Source organism: Culex pipiens, chromosome 1 (assembly GCF_016801865.2).
Source record: "Culex pipiens pallens isolate TS chromosome 1, TS_CPP_V2, whole genome shotgun sequence".
Taxonomy (NCBI): Eukaryota; Metazoa; Arthropoda; class Insecta; order Diptera; family Culicidae; genus Culex; species Culex pipiens.
The window spans coordinates 97,550,088-97,571,487 of NC_068937.1; the positions used below are offsets into that span (position 1 = coordinate 97,550,088).

The window sequence follows — 21,400 nt, forward strand, 5'->3', positions numbered from 1 at the left end:
TCCCCCCCCTGTCGGAAGACGATGCATTTTTCGGTGTAGTTGTGAGCAGCGCAGGCACTCACGCGCTGGATGCTGTTTGAGTGGTTGCGCTCTCTGAGACGCTCCTCTCTGAGACGCTCTCTGGCACTCTGCGTGAGCGCTCAGCATCCGATGAGGAGTGGCACTCATTTCAAATAACGAATCAAACACAGTTCTTTTTCTCGCCTTTGATCTTATTATTTTCGAAGAGATCGTGTTGGGAGGCCTCCCACCCATTTCTTTGATGACTTTTCTGTTCAATTCTTGACCCACTCTTCCCTCCCAGTGATTCGTTTGGAATAAATACTTCAAGAATCTTTCTTTTTTTTTTTGTTCACCTGTATCACACCTGACTCACGCACTCTCTCACTCGCTCATCATCTCTCACTCGATAATTTTACGATTTTTCTCTTCCACAAAAAAATAATCTTGCAGAAACAATCAAAGTATTCGACGGCAACTGTTCATATCGAAGAAGAATATATAGAGCCATCACCGTACCTAGAACATGCTCGTTAGAACAATTACTGACCACCGCCTTGAGGGCCTTTCATATAGCCAGGGATTCTAATGTGAGTCGTTTCCAACTTGATGATTCAAGCGAATAAAACTAACTGGGCATTTTCGCAGCTATTTTTTCTTACTGATCTTTACGGTGATGAAGTAAGACTACAGGATCCGACGCCGGTTCTGAACCTGCACCGGGTGGAAGCGAAACGACCCGCGATCTACCTGCGGTTTCGGTAAGTTAGAGCAAATTTCATCAACTGTAAAAAAATAACTGGTTGAACCTCTTTTTACCCCTTTCATAAAAAGTTATGTTAAAAATGTATACAGTAGAATAATTTGCTAGAAAGTCGCAATTATTTTTCCAGAGTATTAGTTTAGACATTTTTTGACATGGATTATTTTTTTCCATACATTTCCTCTGTCCGTTTTTTCCTAACAAGTCTCAATACAATTTTGAGGGTTGTCCTACCCAAAAGGGTATTTATATTCGAAAATCTATATCTTGAGTATTGTTGTAAATGACTGATAGAAAAAACTATCTTTGATGATAACCATGACCAAAATATCAGAGGGTATAGTCACTTTAGCTTGTGAGTTCACTGTTTCTCTTTTCCTCGTTCACGCACACTCGCCGAAGGTTCTTTTGATTTCTCAGAAAAAAGCGCAATGAAAGAACGCAAGAGGGAGAACGCTCTGTGGATGGGGGAAGATTGTGCATGTGGGAATGAGAGAGAAAAAAAAACTGTCACACGGGATTGAGTAAACACGCGATGAAGACCGTCAATTTTTGGTGCTTAGTATCTTGCGACAGAAAAAAGGCAGTGAATGTTGAGAGATGAAATTTCAGGCATGATGAAAAGAAATTGTAGTCACTGAGAACTGAATGCTTGATATGTTTACAACTCGGATCTTGAGATGAATTTTCAGATTGATTTGGTGACTTCGGCAAAGTTGTAGGTTGTAATTGATACTTTTCAGAAAAAATAGGCACACGGAAAAAATCTCGATTTGTTATTTAATTTCCAATCACTTAAAGTTGAATTCCCAAAAAAAAATGTATCTTCAATATTTTAAAGGACTTAAAAGGCATCTTTTGTGCTTGAGTTTAGGACAGTACAAAATCTGGTATTCGAGTGCTTTGAAAAAAAAAGATGAATTTGAAAAATGTTAAACATATACTCGTACAACATTTTAATAACTGAATGCTTAAATACAAATACAAGATGGTTGCATGCTGAAATCCAGCTTCTTAAAGTTTAAATCTAGTGAAAAAATAGTTTTTTTGTCAGTTTCACTCAACCAGCCCTCATTTTTTTTATTAACGATGTCTCGGAAGAATTCCATTGTTAAAAATGAAACTTTAATTTTGCATTAAAAAAAGTATTGCTTTGAAATGTCATTTTGATGCATCATTCATTCTAGAGTAATTTTGCAAAAGGTATTAATCACCATCGATTTCCTATGTTGATACCACCTTTTGAAAAAAATCTCGTGTTAATCAAAAATGGTAAAAATATCCCAGAAAATTGTAAGCTGTAATTTAAGATCAAAGTGCTGATAGGCCGATGATAGAAATGCGATAAGAAAGGATATATTTCCAGCTATACACAATCCTTCATTTCATTTTAAAAATAACTTATGTCATGATTCTTATTCCGTAAAGTTTTTAAATTATTTATTCGAAAAGAATTTCACTATTTCTTTTGTCAATTGCTACAAATCATGCAAAAATAGATAAATTGTATGCATTTATTTGAAATTACGTTAATTTGAGTGAAATTTATACCTATATTTTCCTTTGTAAAATTTATAATTTTCCTTCTGAAGCGACGAAATGGCCTGTTTTCATCCCAAAAATAGATGTGTGCTGAAAAGTTCGTTGTATGGAGCTCGATGCAAAATCGGAGTTTTTCAGCGATAGAGGTGTTGTTCAAATGATTCGTGCTGAAAAATCATCATTTTGCACCTCGTTGCATAAACTACTAGGGGAAATATACCCTTTCTAATCAAACAGCTATCTTCGTCTTATGGAGAGTTTGATGCTCGATTAAAGCTCCAAAAATACTATTTAGGCTATAAACTTACCAGCAAAAGCACCGCCTCAAGTAAGCACCCAAGTAAGCACCCAAGTTACTGGTCAAAAAGATTAAATTCAATGCACTTTTGATCATAATTTCTATTTTGCGAGACCATTTCTCATCGTTTTGTTGGCACACACATGCACACGCCAGATGAGAATGATGATGATGATGCTTAACAAAGGTCGCCATCAATATCTTTTCACTTGCGCTAACGTTTTCAAAGCGCTTAAGATATGAAATTGCTTCCAACTACCGGCAACATGTTCTTTTGAACATTAGTTAGTCACTCACTTGAAAAATAATCCCGAAACATGTAAATAATTAGCAAGCGCCATCAAAAAAACAAACGCGCCAAGTCTTTTAACGTTTGACTTTTGACGACCCATCCCAATCGAAGGCTGACGAAAACCGAGCGAGAAGCGAAGGCAAATAAAGAACAAAGGGTGGCCACCAACACCACCAGCAGCGCCTGTTGGAGTGAGCCAGTGATGCCAGGAAACTTTCTCTATAAATGCTACTTTTCGTGAGTGTTCGCTTAAAATTTCATCACAATTGGCAGCACTAAGCAGACCCAAAAGAGCGCTGGAAGAAAAAAGAACTAAGCTGAAAATAGAAAAATGGGCGTGGCTTAATGCATTCTCGTCTGATTAGAATACATTTGAGAAATATATTTTTTAAATGCTTGTAAAAGGAATAGAATAACTTTTAGGAAAAGTGAAAATAAACAGAAATGTCCACAAAAAGTTGATCTACTCGTTGGTGTACTTGGTTTTAGTAAATTTTAAGGAACACTCCAGATTATCCAGCATCATTCAAACACGACCGCTTATTAGGCTTTAAATGGGTATATTTCCAACATTGCATTGATATTCCACCAAGTGTCCGGACGTTAATCACCATGCGTCTCCATTGAAACAAATCACCCAGCTTCAAAGCAATGGAGACGCATGGTTTTTCATAATCGAGAATTAACAATGAGAACTAATGAGACGTATTGTACCCAACAGCGACCGCGAGAACGACCACGGCTTCGTGCGCGTCTACCCGGGCAAGCTGCAGGTGGAGAACGCGTACGTGAACGTGCCGGTGCACAACGACACCACGGTCAAGGACCTGCTCGGCGAGTCGCTGAAAAAGTTCGGCCTCGAGGGCCACCAGGTCGAGGACTACCGCTGCTCGGAGATCCTGCTCGACCGGGGGGTCACGGAGCGGGTGCTGTCTTGGAACGAGCGCCCATGGGAGATCATGAAGCAGCTCGGCAAGGACTCGATCCGCCAGATGGAGATGATGCGGTTCTACCTGCAGCTCAAGCAGGACCCCCATGGGCCGAACCTGGCGCTGTTTGTCGGGAACCTGCCGCCGGGGCTGTCGCAGCGGAACTACGAACACATCCTGACTGAATTCCTAGGTTTCGAGAACAAGTTTAGCAGTATCGGGCCGATCTACTACGAGTACGGGTCGCTGGTGATAACCTACGAAAACGCATCCAAAGCTGTGAGATTCGACGACTTTGTTGAAGATCTGAGCGGAACTGTACTGATTGTTTCGCTTTCGTTTCGCAGGTTCGTGCATTCCAAGCCCTGCGGGAATCCAGGTACGAGGACAAGAATTTACTGGTGCTGCTATTGCCGAACATCGAACCGAGCATGGTCCCGTCCGGGGTACAGCCGTTGCTGGTGTTCGTCAACGTCAAGTCCGGCGGATGCCAGGGGGCCGAGCTTATCAGCAGCTTTCGCAAGCTGTTGAACCCATATCAGGTCTTTGATCTGGATAACGGTGGACCACTGCCTGGGTAAGATTTGCCGGGGGGGATCTTTTGGGAGACTGCTTACTGACTTGCTGCTCTTCTTTCCTGGCCAGACTGTACGTTTTCAGACACATTCAGGATTACAAGATTTTAGTTTGTGGCGGTGACGGTACGATCGGATGGGTGCTGCAGTGTTTGGACAACGTCGGCCAGGATTCGGAGTGTTCTAGTCCACCGTGTGCGATTGTTCCGCTGGGAACCGGTATGTCAGATTTAGTCCTAAGTTTGGAAGGCTTGAGTTGATCTTCTTCTTCTCCCTATGCAGGCAACGATCTGGCCCGGGTGTTGCGCTGGGGTGCCGGCTACACCGGCGGCGAGGACCCGCTGAACCTGCTGCGGGACGTGATCGACGCCGAGGAGATCCGGCTGGACCGCTGGACGGTGGTGTTCCACCCGGAGGACAAGCCGGAGGACGCCGCCCCGAAACCGTCCACCAACTCAGCGGGTAAGAAGAAGAAAATACAACAATCACAACAACAGAATCAGCATCACCATCCGGCGACAACGGCGATCAGCGCAAGTCAACCGCAAGGTCATTTTCGTTTTGCTACCTGAATATGCAACCCGCAAACAGTTATCATTATATAACTTCTACCCGTACTACTCTTTTGGTTCTTTAAAAAAAAACGACTCTAACTTGCAACAACCACACACCACACAAAAAAAAAGTCCTTTCTCTCTATATTTATAGTTAATTCTTGTGTTGTTCTTTTCGACGTGTAATTCTTTTGGAAACGATTAGAGTTTTGATTTACCACGATGTTGCATACAGTTTGATGGAAGTGATCGATTGCATTCAATTTCCGGTCCAACCAACCACTCAAAATCACCCCACAAAGTAGTGCAATGATAACTATCCCACCCTACTTCTGAAAGTAAAATCCCACAGTTCCAAAGTTCTCCAAAAACCCACTTTGAGATTTACGAGAAAGTCAAAATTTCCAAAACACGCGCGCGCACCCTTTTGGAGCTGAACCATTTTACTTTGATTTTGAAAGGAAACGGCATGATCTGGTTGTAAACAAACAAAAAAAAACACCACAGAGAAAAGTGTTGTACATAAAACTCAACTAAAACAACCAACCCAATATCATACTAATGCTCGATATTTTGGTTGGTGGTGTGCGTAGCGCTAGCGAATGTTCGTAACAACTCACCAAAGCCAGAACTGCAGCTGATGCTCAGCCCACTCACACAAATTGTGCACACCTACAAAACAGAAAAACGGCGCGCACCGCAAAATACCGAGCTGATGTTCTTTTTGTTACGATTATTTCTTTCTACGTGGAAATTACTTTGCTGTTGTTGTAATTGGTGTATTCGTAGTAGCTTGATTAAAACCTAAGTTTAGGATGTAAGTGTAAATGTGCTACGTTAAAAAAAAAATAACAACAGGTTATTGTTGTATAGTGCGTCTCAACATTTTAGGGTCAATAACTAGTGATTTTTGTCATGCTCTTAAATTGGGTTTCCCGAATCTTTTCCATCAACAGAACCAAATTTAAGTTAATTCCATCAATAAAAAAAATACCTCAAATTTCGGGTATAGATGCCAAAGAATCACTTTAAGAACCAGACGCCTCTATGGATTTATTTCCATAAAGGAGATTCAATTATTTGACAAATATTGCTTGAAATAAGGGATAACAGGTTTTGTCCGGAAATCAACTAAAATTGCAATTCTGTCGATTGGAATAGCTTTGAGGGAGTCCAATTATTACCGAGAATGACGGAAACTCGACAGTTATTGAAAAAGACTTTTAAAATGTTGAGTTGTGTAAAACAACTTGGGATCAATTTACTGCTTTTAAATCTAACATTTACGTAAATGTTTCATCGACTCTTCGTAAGAAAACTTTCAGCAAATTTATCTGTTTTTAAACAACGTTTAAAATTCGTTTTGAAAAAAAAACATACCTTTCCTGACATCCTATAGTGACGGAATGGCTTACTTATCATCACCAAAAATAGCAGTGCTAAAATATTCATTGTAGTGTTCATTTTTCAGTTTTTAAGTAACACAAATGGCTGTCAAACTAAAGCGGGGATGCAAACGATTTTCTGAACAAATTCTATTCAAAAGTGTTTCTTTGAATCGCAAAAAACGACTCGTGCTGAAAAAACATTGGGTCTGAGGGTGAGATTGGGTCATACAAATTTCAGCATATTTGAATGACCCAATCTCACCCAGACCCACCCCTGATGACGATACACTATTATTTTGAGTCTGAAGCACACCGCGTCTTCATCAAAGTGCTTTGTAATGATACGTTTGATGGAGACGCATATGGTAACTCACATGAAATTCACTTGCTACAGGTTCATCTTCTCGGGAAAGCGGTATACGCACTTGGTAAGGAACCGGTCGAGGCAGCGAAAGCAAGTTAAAAAGGGCGAAGAAAAGCCCCAGGAAATCGATCGCTCTCCTTTGTTCTTCTGTTCGTAAAGCCATTTGTTTACCCCCTTTTCTTGGGAGGTGCGTATTGGCCCGAAACCCGGAAAACAAACGCAAAGTTGTCTAACAGATCGGAAACAATTGAAGTGTATTGATTTTCAAATATCATCAAAACTATTTATCTTAAAACTTATCTTATGCAGTTGTTATACAGTAGTTGTTCGGTAACTTTGCGTTGTTTAACTGGGCTGTTTTTTAACTGGACGCTCGATAACTGGGCCGTAACCCAGTTAAAAAGCAGACAAACGTCAAAAAACCAAAACAAACCGAAATGACCGAGGGGTTAGTGGATGCAAAAGCATGTTCAATAATTAAAAAAAAACTTTTTTCAAACTTTTATGTAATTTCAAGTCACAATTAGAGAAATATGAAAAGTAAGCATTGTAAATAAATGTGAGTAAAATTTATTTTATATTTTATTTGCAAAATATTATGCATCGGCGGTCCCCTCGTTATTTTTAGTTCAGCCCTGATAGCGAGCAGCATTCGGTGACTGGGCTTCGTTCTCAGCCCAGTTACCGAACAAGTACTGTAATACAATTTTTCAATTAATACAGGAAATGCGTAAGATTTTCAACATCAACGTCGTCTTTGACCAAACAAATCGAAATAGCACGATTTATGCACAAATAGATTCAAACTAGAGGTGGAAAAACAGCGAATTGCTCAAAAAGAGCCGCGGTTCTTTTAGAACTCCGGTCTTTTGAAAGAACCGTTTCAAGATGGAAATATTTTTAAACTTGTGTCTTTTTTAAGTTCAAAAATATAATTCATGGAATTTCCAACAAATTGTAGCGTTTAATTTGTTTCTGAGGATTTAAAATGTAATTTCTAAGTATTTGAATGCTAATAAATTAAATTATTAAATTAAACTTGAGAAAAAAAGTTAATGAGGGGCTATTTCCCGACATTTTGAGAACTGAATAGACAATATTTGAACAGCACTTAAAAGTTTTCAACCCCATATTTTTAGGTTTCCTGTTTTTTTTATTACTCTAAAAGCACAACTTGGAAAATTTCACCAACAAACTGCTAAATATCCAATATGATAAAAAAAATCACTTTCTAGATTAAATTTTGGCATTTTTAGACTTAATCGATTAAATCAAATTGTTGATAAAAGTTCGCAGAATATTTTCTAGAAATAAAATATCAGCATTTGTTTAATTTTAGCAGCACTTAACTCTGGTAAAATCAAAAGCAACTTTCTCCAAAATCCAAGATTGAAGTTTAGGTGCTTTCCCCATCCCCCACCAAAATGATTTAGCATGTGCCGGTTGTAGCCTTCTTGAAGCCACTGAAGGAATTTTTGGTCTGAATCAAATGTGTTTAAAAATATATACACACCCAAAATTCAGAGTTTAGAGAATCGTTTCAACAAACACTCAAAAAAAAAAGTACCAAATTCCTAAATTCTAGGAATTTTGCCTCCTTTCCATATTAAGTTATCCAAAAAACCCGATTACTAAATAAGGAAAAGAGGCAAAATTCCTAGCATTTAGGAATTTGGTACTTTTTTTTTATTTCAGTGAACGGCAACACACTATTTGAAAGTGTGTTTTCTGATATTGCATAAAAAATGTTTTAAACTCGTTGGTAAACCTCATAAATGTACGATTAATGCTGAATAAATTTTCGTTTGCTGCAACAAGTAGCAAAAAGAAGATTTTTTAAAATATTTTTTGTTATTTCATAAATACTAGAATACTCGTAAAATAATTGCTGAATAACTGCCCTTAAGTAAACACCAGAATTCAAAAAAAATATTGCAAGTTGGTTTAACGGTGCACAGCAACCAGAAATTTTGAACCCAGATTTTTGTTACAGACATTTTAGAATCTTCAAAACTACGGGTACTATCGAAATATTTTTTGATTCATCCCCTAAAATACTGTCCACAAAGTAATTTACAGCAAAGTTTCACTAATTTTACAATCCCGTAGTTGCAGGATTGGGTCCGTAAGTTTGACAATTTTGGAATAAGAAGACAACAACTTCTTTCGTTGCTGTGTACCCTTAAATGTATTTTTTATGCGCGACTGTAATCATTACCACTAGAATTCGATTAATGTGCCAAATCAAGAACATCAAGAAAACGCGTTTTAGAGTACGCCTCACCTTACTGAGGAAAGGCTATAAAATCACTCGAAAAATGTACTTCTTAACCCTCTACCGCCCAAATTTTTTTTTCGAATATTTTTATTTTTCTCGTGTTTAGGAGGTCATTTTGAGCAACTTTTGTTCTACGAAAAACTTCACTTCTCTTGTTTTATGTTTTTCTTGTTTTATTTTTTGTATTTTAATTTGCATTTATCTTGTTTAGTTTATGTTTGTTTTCGGTAGTATTTGGCATATTCTACCTCCTCCTATCATTACATTTTGCCTATCAAACTTTTTCATGTTTTACAGTAACTTTTTCAATTTTTTGCTTGTTTCTCACATTTTCTGCTATAAAATGGCACCATTATCATTTAAATTGTAAATAAATGCGTAGAGGCATAGTCTGGGGCAATAGAAAAATTACTGCATACTTCATTTTACTTAAGTATAGGAAATGTTAGTAAAAACACAGCCAAAGTTGACCCCTCAAAAATGACATTTTTAAAAACATTGGCAAAGTCACATAAAACAAGTAAAACTTCCAACCCATACATTTTCTAAAATTTTAAGAGTTCTTCTTTCCAATGCTTTTTAAAGATCAAAAATTGGTTGAAAAATGGATTTTTGGCGATTTTTTAAATCGAAGCCCGTCTAAAGGCGGGGTTGGGTTGTAGAGGGTTAATTGGACCTCGTAGATTCACTTACACGTATACATATCTACTCAGGACCAAAATCTGAGCAAACATCTGTGTGTGCGGTGGGATATTGATCAAAATTAGTGCACTTTGTCCGTTTTGGACTCATCCGATCCGCCTTGAGGTCCCATAAGTCGCGATTGAAAATTATAAAGTTTAGTTAAGTACTTCAAAACTAATGCTTAAAAATGATTTTGACTTAAGTCCGAATGATTGTAAAAAGGGTGTTTTTTTGTAAGAAAATCAATGTCGTTGTATATTTTTAGAAAAGGTATTTGAAAGACCTTTCCTAGGCGTCCAAAACATTGAAGATCTGACAACCCTGTCAAAAGTTATACTTGTGCTAAAACATAATTTTGACGAATACGAAAAAGGATGAAGATTGCAAAAGATCCGTCACTCCAGAGCCTAAATATTTGGGTTTTAGTGTTGAAAAAGGACCCATTTTCAAAATTTCTCAGAATTTTCAACATGGCCTACTAACTACGTGAAGTTCCTGGCAAATATCTAACAGGCCAGGATATAGCTGCTTTAAAAAGTTTGGCCGCTCTATTCGAATCTAGTGAAAGCAGAGAAGATTTGAAGGTGAATATTTATTATTGGAATTAGTTTTTATTTTAATCGTTAGCAAATTTGGTCATCCCTCGGGTTTCTTTCAATTTTAATTAACATATATTATAAACGATAAATGGGATTCTTCAAGAGACTAGGCTTAAAAGTCTGTGCAGAACCGGTAAAGAACTTTGGAATGAAAATATGTAAATATTTGGTATCGTATTGAAGAGTTGACCCGGAGTAAAGTACTTAAGCCTTGCCTGGATGCCTTGTTGTTGTTTTTGTTGTGCCCAATAAATCCAAAAAACCATTATAGATAAACCTCTCGATCAAGTTAGGTGCATTGGCCAACCCAAAATTAAAAACATCCCTCCTCTTCCCCGTGCCTGTTCAAAATGACCACCCAACAGTCGGCAGCGGTGGCACCCAGAGCGAGGACAACTCGCAGATCTTCGTGATGAACAACTACTTCGGCATCGGCATCGACGCGGACCTGTGCCTGGACTTTCACAACGCACGGGAGGAGAACCCGAACAAGTTCAACAGCCGGCTGCACAACAAGGGCGTCTACGTGAAGATGGGCCTGCGCAAGATGGTCGGCCGCAAGATGATCAAGGAGCTGCACAAGGAGCTGCGGCTGGAGGTGGACGGCAAGGTCGTCGATCTGCCCCCCGTCGAGGGCATCATCATACTGAACATTCTGAGGTTGGTTTGGGAAGGTTTCGAAGCTATGATCATAAATAAAAAGTATTTTTTTGTTCATCAGTTGGGGCTCTGGTGCTAATCCGTGGGGACCTGAGAAGGAGGACCAGTTCAGCAAACCGAACCACTGGGACGGCATGCTGGAGGTGGTCGGTGTGACCGGGGTCGTTCACCTCGGCCAGATCCAGTCCGGTCTGCGGTCCGCGATGCGAATAGCTCAGGTAAGCTCGTTGGGTTGCAGTCTCCGTGTGCCACAACTTGATCCGTAACCTTCTCCGACAGGGTGGCCACATCAAGATTCATCTCCACACGGACATCCCGGTGCAGGTAGACGGCGAGCCGTGGGTTCAGAGTCCCGGCGACGTGGTGGTGCTCAAGTCTGCGCTGAAGGTAAGTTTGTGATCTAAGAGCCAGTTCTATTACATTCCCTAAATTTGTTTCGCTCCTGCTTGGTGATCGATTTGCATGCGTTGCTTACGTTACTACTTGATATTAACTACTACAACAGTACCAGTAAACCTCCTACTAGCAACACAAACACACTCACATTTACAACAGCACTTACACCTTGATAAGGAACAATAGCTAGGATGCAGTAGTAGATTGACAAACCCTTTTCTGAACATCCCTCTGTCACGCAATAGTCTCAATATCTGGACACATCCACAGAACATGAGCAATTTGACCAACATTACTTGCATGATGACTGTGTATTTTCAAAACCAAAATTTCGAAGAAACCCATCTTTCACTGCTTTGAAACCCCGCCCCCTCTTTCTCGTTTGCCACGTAACTTGAAAATTGACACGCAAAAAGCCTTTTTATATTGAGTAAAATAGATACTTTTGTGGGGTCTTTGGATTTATGTTCCGTACAAGAGATCACATGAAGGTTACCGATTCAAAGTTATTTATAGCACCTTAGACCTAACGTGAAATAGTTCCAAATGATATTATCATCAATTTTGTAAAAAAATGAATCATTAGTGTGTATGTTGTAGTTTACTTCAAAGCTATCCAGAGTTTTTTTTTTTTTTTGAAAAAGTCCTATAAGCTATTGTCTTTCATATGTTTATAGGACCTATTCAAAAAAAAACTCTAGATATGTGCCGCTATTTTTTTTTATAGTACCGGGGATGTTTTTGTCACCGTTTTAGAAAATTTCTGCGTTGATGGACCCAATCTTGAAACAATTTGATTGAGTGTTGCAAAAAAGTGACTAAACAATCATTTGATAATTCCATCGCCACAATATCAGAGAGTAGAGCGACCGTCGCTATAGATCTCTTCTTTGTCTCGTGGTTTCCAGCAAGGGCATTCACTATTATCACTCCTCCTTATTTTCTCAACCCCGCGCTCTCACCGCTCGCTCAGAAAATTGACATTCAAACGAAAAACGGTGGTTGTGAAAGAGAGAGTAGGGTAGAGTAGTCATCAATGAGACACGGGGAACAATGATAAAATGGCTCTCACAAGTCGTTGTTTCAACCAATCAAGCTCATATTTGGGGGAAAGGTGTGTCTACAGGATACACGTCTGCCGCAATAGTGGCTTTGGTTGTGGACGCTCCCTTAAAAAGTTATTCATAAATGTTTGATTGTGGGGTGTAAAAGTAAATTATGGACAAAACTTACTTTTTCGCTCGTAGGCTGCCATCAACACCTAAACTAATATTTCTTCAGATTTCTTTCGACGTTCCATAGGGAATGGGTTGGGCTACAATGTCCTTTCATTAGGTTTGACAAAAATTAAGAATATATACCGAATCCATGGCTGTTTCATTGTTCCCCACTCTTATCAGCCCATGGGTAACAATGAGACACTTTGATTTTTCTTGTATGGATGGAAACCTTTGAAATCATGAATTGAAAGTTATTTTTGGCATATTTATTGAGTTTTAACTTAATTTAACTAAAAATATAAAGTTATTAGGTGAAAATATACGGATTTTTCAAAATTTAATTACTTTGTAGTATAACTTTTGTTAATTGTTGGCAGAATTGCTTTAAAATGTTCAAGATTAGTCACCTGCAGTGAAACAATACAAAAACATAATGTTTTATTAGAAAAGTATTGATTTTCGTAGAGTGTCCCATAGTAATTTCCATACAAATTTCATTCGCTTTGCGGCTTAACCAATCGCTCCCAAAGTTTGGGAGGTTGTTTGGGACCCTAAAAGGGACCCAAAAAAATGTGTTGTTGATTGAATTTTTATAATTATCAATTTTCCCATATAACTCGATTCCACTCTAGTGTCTCATTGTTCCCCAGATGTCTCATTGTTCCTGCCAAGTGCGTCTACAATGAGACAGTTGAATAACTCTGGCTTTCAGATCGCTTTCATATTTTGGTCAATGTTAGAACACATTAAAAGTAAGAAAATTAAACAAAAAGCTCATTAAAACATGCTGATGAAAAAAATACAAAAATCGTTGAAAGTTAAAAACCAAAAGTGTCTCATTGATGACTACCCTACCATAATAAAGAAAAAAAGAACGTCAAATAAGAGTATGGTAAAAAAAAGAACGTGGTCGGCTATATCGAGCTATCAGATCGCAACATGGAGTTAAACTTTCTGTGCAGTTGCTGTGAAGCTCACCAAGGCTTTTCAAAAAGTTTAACTCCCTGTTGAACGCACACACTCTCACTTTAAATTTCTCGATAAGGCTTTCTAAGTCCAGTGAAAAAAATATGATTTAACCCAAAAATGACGAACTTCTCGTCACAGTGTCTTGATGCAAACAATGATCGAGCTCGAGCTGTCACAGCCCTGCGAAATATGTTGGCTGACATATCGGGCGGTCGTTAAAAAAAACCAGCTAGAAGTCGCATGACAAAAAACTTTTGCTAGAAAAAGATAGCAAATCTGATGCAAACAAACTCCCAGCTGCCATGTAAACAAACTTTGAACGTGTTGGTAAATTTCTGACTAAAAAGCTTTATTAAGCGCTGAGAGTATCAGGATGGAAAGACGAGCAGTGATATTTTGCAATGATTCGCAATTGGCGCGATTATCTAAAATTTTATTTGAGCTGTCTGACGACCGTTCTATTTTTACGTCTGAATCCACAAAACAAAGACTCTATTCTGTTTGATTTTCTCAAATCTCTGTAAAAAATTAAACCCATCCTTAGATTTTAAAATTCCCGGTTTTCTCCCGAGATCAATAGGATGTGTACATTTGATACGAGTATTATGTTTATGTATTTCCCAGGATTGCTTTCAAAATGTCGCAAGAACTAGTTGTAACGTCATGATTCGAAATCCGGACACTTAGTAGCATATCATTTTTGTTATAGCTGGCAAAAAATCATGTAATAAGTTAGAAATGTAGAAATATCATCAGGATGTAGTATAAACAGTCAATTTAAAGAGAATGCATGCAAAATATGTCTTTTCTAACCATTTTTCCTCAGAATTTCCAAATTAAAATGACTTGTTGTGCTTCGAATCCCGGACACTGATAAAAGTTGATTCGAAATCCGGACACTTTTGATTCGAATTCCGGACACTCGATTTTACTTATGAATCGCACAAATTTGGGCCGAAATTTTAGTGAATGGCATTCTTTAGGTCTCAAATAAGATGTTAACATCAAAACAATCGATATTTTGTATAAATAATTGCTAGAATTTAAGGAAATCAGAACCAAAAATTTCTGCTTTGCCTTCCCGGTGCTTCGGACGCCTATGAAATATTTCACCAGAAATGTTTCACAGTTGTAGTAATAAGTGGTAATAACATGATTTAATTTAATTTAATTGTTTTAGCATTGGCCACAGCGTTCAAACATATTTGAAATGAAAGTTGATGTTAGAATTCATCAAATAACACAGTTTAGACAATAATTATGCGAACTAATATCCACATAATTGATAAAACAAGATGAAGTGTCCGGGTTTCGAAGCGTCCGAATCATGACGTTATACGAAGCCCTTTCTGATCGGTTTTCATTCGATACCAATTATAGAATTTTCATAAAAAATGAAAAAAAAACTTCGTGCCCTTACATTTTTTCCAAATATAATATCAATAAAACTTTATTTTTTTTAAGAATTATGTGTGTGCCTATCAGGACGTTTTAAACATCATTTTGATTTTTAATTAAACTGCAAAATTTGGTGGTTTTTTTTAAATATTCAATTTCAAATAATCTTGAATTCTTGTTAAATCATAGAAGAGTAATTCTTACAAGAATTAGTCATTTAATTACTGGCGGAATCCTTACACGATCTTTTATCGGTTTTTTATCTTCGGCAAAATTTTTGTAGTAGAATTCTAGAAAAACAAAAAAAGCAATCTAAAAAAAACAAATCGTATTCATACGAAAACGTCTGAAATACAGACAGAAAATCAAATATATTATCAACCAGTATTTCATATTTCTTTTCAAGGTGCATCGACGTTAAGATGATTCTTTATATAAACAGTTACTTTTTTGCCAGTAAAGTTCATGATCAAACTTGACCCACTCTAAATTTGTTTTTTTAAATAACAGAAAATTTACTATCAACTTAAAATAAAATAAAAAAAAAACATACGGTTAACTGGATTGTTAAGAAAATTTAACAAGTGTTTTGTTTTTTAAATATTGAAATAAAAATTTTAAGGACGTTTTGATGAGTTTTTTGAGTGTTAAAAAGTTAAAAAAGTATAAAGTTTTCTTAATTACTAAATATTTTATACATTTTGAGAGTTAAAAAAAATACTACTGAAAGAATGTCTACCATTATTTTCTCTAGGATTTGATAACAAATAATTTATTAAAAATTTAAAGAAAATCTGTAAAAACTGTTTCTGTTCTTGATTTTCGAAATTTGACTTTAACTTTTGATACGCAAATTTGATGGGAAAAGTTGCATCTTATTAGAATTTTATCAATTTCGCAAAAGTTGAAAACTAATCAAGAGATATTAACCAAAAACCAAATCCAAGTAGGGCTTAAACCATAAAGTACGTCACGCTAAAATCAGCCAAAATTTACCCCCCCCCCCCCCCCCTTTGTCACGCTTTTCCTATACTTATAACATGCAATGTCACACTTGCTCAGACCCCCCCTTCTCCCCTAGAGCGTGACATACTTTATGGATGACGCCTAGCTTGAATCTATTACACAATTTCAGACATAGTTTTCCAGATTTATTAATTAAGGGGTTACATACATGTAGAAAATCACAATATTTAAAATTACAGAAAATTTATTGAATTCACTAAAAAGATTATTTTCAATTACTGCTGAAAGTTTCATGAAGATATTACATGATTAAACTGAGTTAGAGACGGTTTTAAGCTCAACATTTTGCCGTGCGCAAAGTGGACTGTCAAACTTTCTGAGCGTTTTTCTCGAAACACCGAGTTGATTTACGGGTGCCACGATATCTCGAGATGGGATGGACCAAATTGGCTGAAATTCGGGGTGAAGACTCTCAAGACATATCCCGTGTGCATGACGAAGCCCTACTTTTGAAAAAATGCAAAAATTCAAAAACTGAAATTTGTTTATATGAAAAACACAAAAATATTTTTATCTTTTTTTTTAAATAAGTTTTTTTAAATCGGCCTTCATCATGCACACAGTACCGGTTTAATGAGTCTTCACCAAAATTTTGAGCCGATTTGGTCAAGGCAGTGTTGAGATATCGTGGCACCCGTTTTTTGAAACTGCTATATTCAAATAGCTATATCTCGGCAATGATACAACCAAATGTCTTCAAATTAGTTTTGATAATAGATGAAAATGTATATTTTAATGCCCTGAAAACAGATTTTAAATAACATTAAGTGTGTGCTCACACCAACCTCTGACTTTTTTGTCGATTTACATATATGTAACCCCTTAAAAGAATAATTAGAAGAGTACTTTCGTAGAAAAAAAATGACAGAAGTTTGACAAATTTTGAGCAAACTGATCAAATTTTCCTGGATTTTACCAGTTTTCTCCAGGTGGAATCAAGTTCCCGGTTTTCCCGGTTTTTTTTCCTGAGGTGGCCACTCTAGGTTAAGGATGCGGTCCTATTACCATAAATAAATTACGATTTCCACTATTTCAACAAATTATTTTGCAAAACTTTTGACTTGTTTTGAACCAAAAGGTTTAAAACGCCAATTGAGTTATGTTTGTCACGGGTTTCACGAAATCGAAGGGAGTTTTGTACAAGGGGAATGTAAGTTGATGAAGAATTATCAGGTTGCCATAGAAGACGCTTGTCACTTCATGTAGTTGTTTAGTCACATGAGTTAGATATAATCAATTGGAACTATTTCACCAAAACAACTTAAATTATAGTTTAGGGCAAGACAACTACATACAGAAAGCCACCATAGACTGATTAAAAATTTAACATAACAAACATGTAGATTTTTCAAGGGTTTTCCGTTGTAACAATCGATTCTAGGTCCTTATTTTGTGTGTATCGTTACGACTTAGGACTTTAGTCTCAACTCACAAACACAATGAAAACAAACACTTGCGCGTGTACGTACGTATCTTTATTTCGTTTTCCGAAAGTCTGTAAGTTTACGGCACAGCGGAACTTCCCCTGCTCCCCCCCCCCCCAAACCGCCCCACTTTCTACTTCTTCCGGTCATACACGAACACACACAAGAAACGTTGTATCATACCTTCTTCCCTCAGGCCACCATGCTGAAGAAGATCAAGAGCAAACGGAGACTCACTGAGCCGCATATCTCGCCGGCCGTCGCGGGCTTCTCGCAGGGGGGTGGCCCCCCGGAAAATGGAGACCGCGACAAAGACGCCCTGAGCGGAGCATAGAGTACCCGTCCGTCCGGTCCTAGTTTTCTGTTTTCCTGCTTTCTGTAGAAGTGTCACACACACAAACAGCACACACTCTGTCTCTCTCTCACTCTGTTTTTAAGTAGACACTCATCTCGCTCTCTCTACGACAGTTGTTGAAAAGATGAGAACTTTTGAAAATAAGCTAACAAACTTAAGGCTCGGTTAGGCTCACCAATTCAAAGGGAAAACATCTAGTGAGAGTTGAGATTTGACCTCCTGACTAGTCTATTTGCACGAATTTAAACCTAACTAAACAAAAGTCATGCTGAAGTCCTGGGAAATCCAGCAAACTCTGCGCAGAACGGAATTATTTGCCTCGAACAAACAAACAAAAAGCTTGAATGTTTCGTTTTGCACGACCAGTTTTGTATCACCAGCGCGGTGTGTTACGTTCACAGGCATCAGTTTAAACGAGAAGAGAACAATTTAGGACTGCTAGGTACGACTACTTTACACCCACAAGGAGAACGAGGACTTCCTGGTAACACCAACCCACACCAAAAAAACACACCCACCTTGTGCATTTGATCTGATTGTTATTGAACCGTCTGGAATTTCACGCAAAAGACCACAAATCACATCACAGGAACGCTAACCACCCACAACCACCACAACCACTACCACCTGTCAGTCTGAAACACACCCACACCATAATCAACACGATTCCCAATAATTAACCTTACCAATAATCAAACAGTGACTCGCCCCTGGTTTTCTTGTACTATTTTTTAGAACTTTTACTACTACTTTTTTAATCTACTCTAGTTTCGTACCTTATACTCTCATAAATATATACATTTGCCAATCTATTCTTGCGTATACTATCTCTAACAGCGTTTGTATTATTCTTTAATTAGTTTACTATCGAAAAAATATATAATCAAAACAGTTAGCCAGAAAGCATTACTTATATTGAACATATAATCTTGTTTGCCGTTTTGCGAGCGAAACTCAAACATATATCTAACCATCACACACCCACACATGTAACCTCTTGTAAACTCTATCTTGTTATCGATTATCTTTAAAAAGTTTATTCTTTACTATAGTTCCTAGTTTGCTCTACAGATCGAAACATCCCGAAAAGGCGATGCTATTTTGAAGTCCGTGCTCAGCTAAGCAAACAAAGAAGGCCATTGTTGGCGGCGTGCTTCATTTGACAGTTTGTGAGGTAACGTTACCTCACTGTTGACGTTGAGTTGCTTTGATTTAATGCACATTAACGTGACAAGCTATCAAAAAAAATATCAAGGATCAATTTTATCAAACTAGTTTACTTTTTCAAAAGGTCCTATGCGCCATCGGTATCCTATGATGATGGGACCCTTTGAAAAAGTACCATAGAAAAAAATTAACAACAGTGAAACAATGTTTATTTTGCACTCACTTGATCTCGATAACTTTGGCATCTTTCTTGTTTTAAATCGGAATGATGACGAAAATAAAGGTGTGTCGTTCCCCTAGCTTACTTAGATTTGGTCAACAATGCGCGTACTCAGACAAGTGTAAGTAACAGAAATGGTAGATTTAGTATAATTTCACTCAATTTGGTCCTGGAATTGAGTTTAGATTGCTTATTTGGCAATGAAAAATTAATTTTGAAAAAACAATCCACTTCTTTTTTTTACAGAAAGTATCTTATTTGGCAGCTCATTCAAAAGAACTTCAAATTTGAACCGTCGCAAAATGTTGACTTGTCATTTTTTTTTTGACATTTTTTGCTTCGACTTTTTTACAGAAATTGTCATTACTTTGAATAGAAAACAGTTAGAGTCCCACTTTTGTGCTTTTAACAAGACCTAAACAATTCTAATTGTTTTATTAGTTTCTTCAAAAAGCCAAAAAAAATGCGAAAATAACTACAAGCTTGCTTTCTTGCTTGAAAATAAAAAAAAAGTGATCAGAAATGGTTTCTGGTATGCTTTTATCGTTGCATACAGCAAAAAAAAAGTTGAAATTTAGAGTGTTGTAAATTTGGTAGGTTGAATATTTACTTCTTTTTTGAGTAATATTACCTTAAAAATGTGAACCTGATGAATACTCACCAGAAACTGATGAAAATTCATCATTTATTGATGTAATATAACACATTTTTTTCGACACAAAATCTGTCACCATTTTCTGATGAATATTACCATCATTTTTTTTCTGTAAATGCTAATTTTAATAAAAAGGCTTTAGGATCCTATTTTCATTTATTTCAAAGAGAAACACGCCCATTTGATATTTGACTCACTTACCTGCTGATTAGGATTTTGGTTTTGCGTGTATAATGTACACGACCATCCAAAACAGTTAATTTCTGAATTATATTCATTCAAATTTCGTAAAAATCTAGCTTTTCTGCAACTTGTTTTGGATGTTTTTTCTTAACTCAGCTTTGGATAAATTTAAACTCCATTTTGGGTGGAGTTAACTCAAAAATGGGCGATTTTCAGTATAAAATCTTGTCAAACTCATACTATATATTTATAAAAAAAAAAAATAGTAAAAAAACAATAATCAAAGCTCATTCTTGAAAAGGTAAGGTTATTTTCGATGAGCGTTTAAGACACAATGAGTTTTAATTTTTGATTTCACCATAGTTTAAAAACAGTCTTTCAAATCTTGTTTAGAAATCCATAGGCAAAAAATTACTTACTAGAATAACACCTAATTAAAATCAGTACTTACTCAGGATAACTTTTGAATGGTTTTCATTCATTATTATTTGAGTGAATTTTAGATTGGTAAACATTTTTAAATTTCAAATCATTTTATATTGAATGAACTGAATTTTTTGTGGCAAGAGCTTAAAACAGTGTCATATAGCTATTATTGTTAGAATAGTTGAGCACGATCGTCCCTAAAAAGTATTAGTATTGCAAATTTCGTGAGCTATCTTAGAAAGCGTGAATTTAAAAGAAAAAATAATTATTCGAGTTGTTCCATTGGGCTTCCAAAATGGCGCGTTAAGCAGAGCAATCAGAATAAAAAGGCTTTTCAGTTTGAGTGTGTGTCTGTGTGCAAAAACAGATTAAGTATTAACAATCTAGTTTTAACGTGTATTGCGTAGCTTTATTCGGTTGCTAATTAAATAATCGGGAACGAATTCTCGTCAATCATTTTAACCTTTTTTTATTGTTTATGTTATTTTTTAATTGTCATCACGAGAATGCTACCAAAGTTTACTGTCTGTCTTTTTTGATTATCGGAATGATGTCTTGCTACCACTAACACACACAATTAAACACATACTAACATTCCTTCCTACACTAACACTTATATATCGCTCGTCTATTTTTTTTTCTTCTGGCGTTCAATTATTAACCACAATTTTACTCGCTGGCAGTTGTTACAAGTTTGCTAACGACTTTTATTTATCTGTTTTTTTTATAACTCAATATTGATGCAATTTTAACCCATTGGAAAGCAAAATTTTACTCAGAAAAACGGTATTTTTTCTTTTTCTCTTTTTCTTGATGATAACGTGGACAAACCTACCAACCAACCAACACCACTACCACTCGACAACACTTGTTCTGACGCAACGCAACCAAAAAAAAACAACTAAATCTCTCAACTCATCAAAATTTTCGAAACAAAAAAAAATGAATTTCTGCACGCTAAATTACTTGTCAAACACCTACATTCTCACCTACTACACGTTAAACCACGAACCTACCAAAAAACTAACCGGAATT

General features: G+C 36.8%; 1 protein-coding gene across 5 annotated transcripts in view; it reads left to right on the forward strand.

The window, feature by feature from the left end:
- LOC120427682 (diacylglycerol kinase theta) overlaps positions 1–21,400 on the forward strand; it is a 56,584-nt gene that overhangs the window by 30,071 nt on the left and 5,113 nt on the right. For 2 of the 5 annotated variants that reach the window (XM_039592563.2, XM_039592567.2), the window contains 9 exons: positions 454–590; positions 649–761; positions 3,617–4,103; positions 4,172–4,401; positions 4,470–4,618; positions 4,682–4,948; positions 10,632–10,926; positions 10,988–11,144; positions 11,206–11,313. In XM_039592563.2, coding sequence (XP_039448497.1) covers positions 454–590; positions 649–761; positions 3,617–4,103; positions 4,172–4,401; positions 4,470–4,618; positions 4,682–4,948; positions 10,632–10,926; positions 10,988–11,144; positions 11,206–11,313 — 1,943 coding nt within the window. Of the gene's footprint in view, positions 1–453; positions 591–648; positions 762–3,616; positions 4,104–4,171; positions 4,402–4,469; positions 4,619–4,681; positions 4,949–10,631; positions 10,927–10,987; positions 11,145–11,205; positions 11,314–17,555; positions 21,374–21,400 lie in introns of those variants that run through there. The other 3 variants (XM_039592566.2, XM_039592568.2, XM_039592565.2) reach the window with 3 other exon arrangements.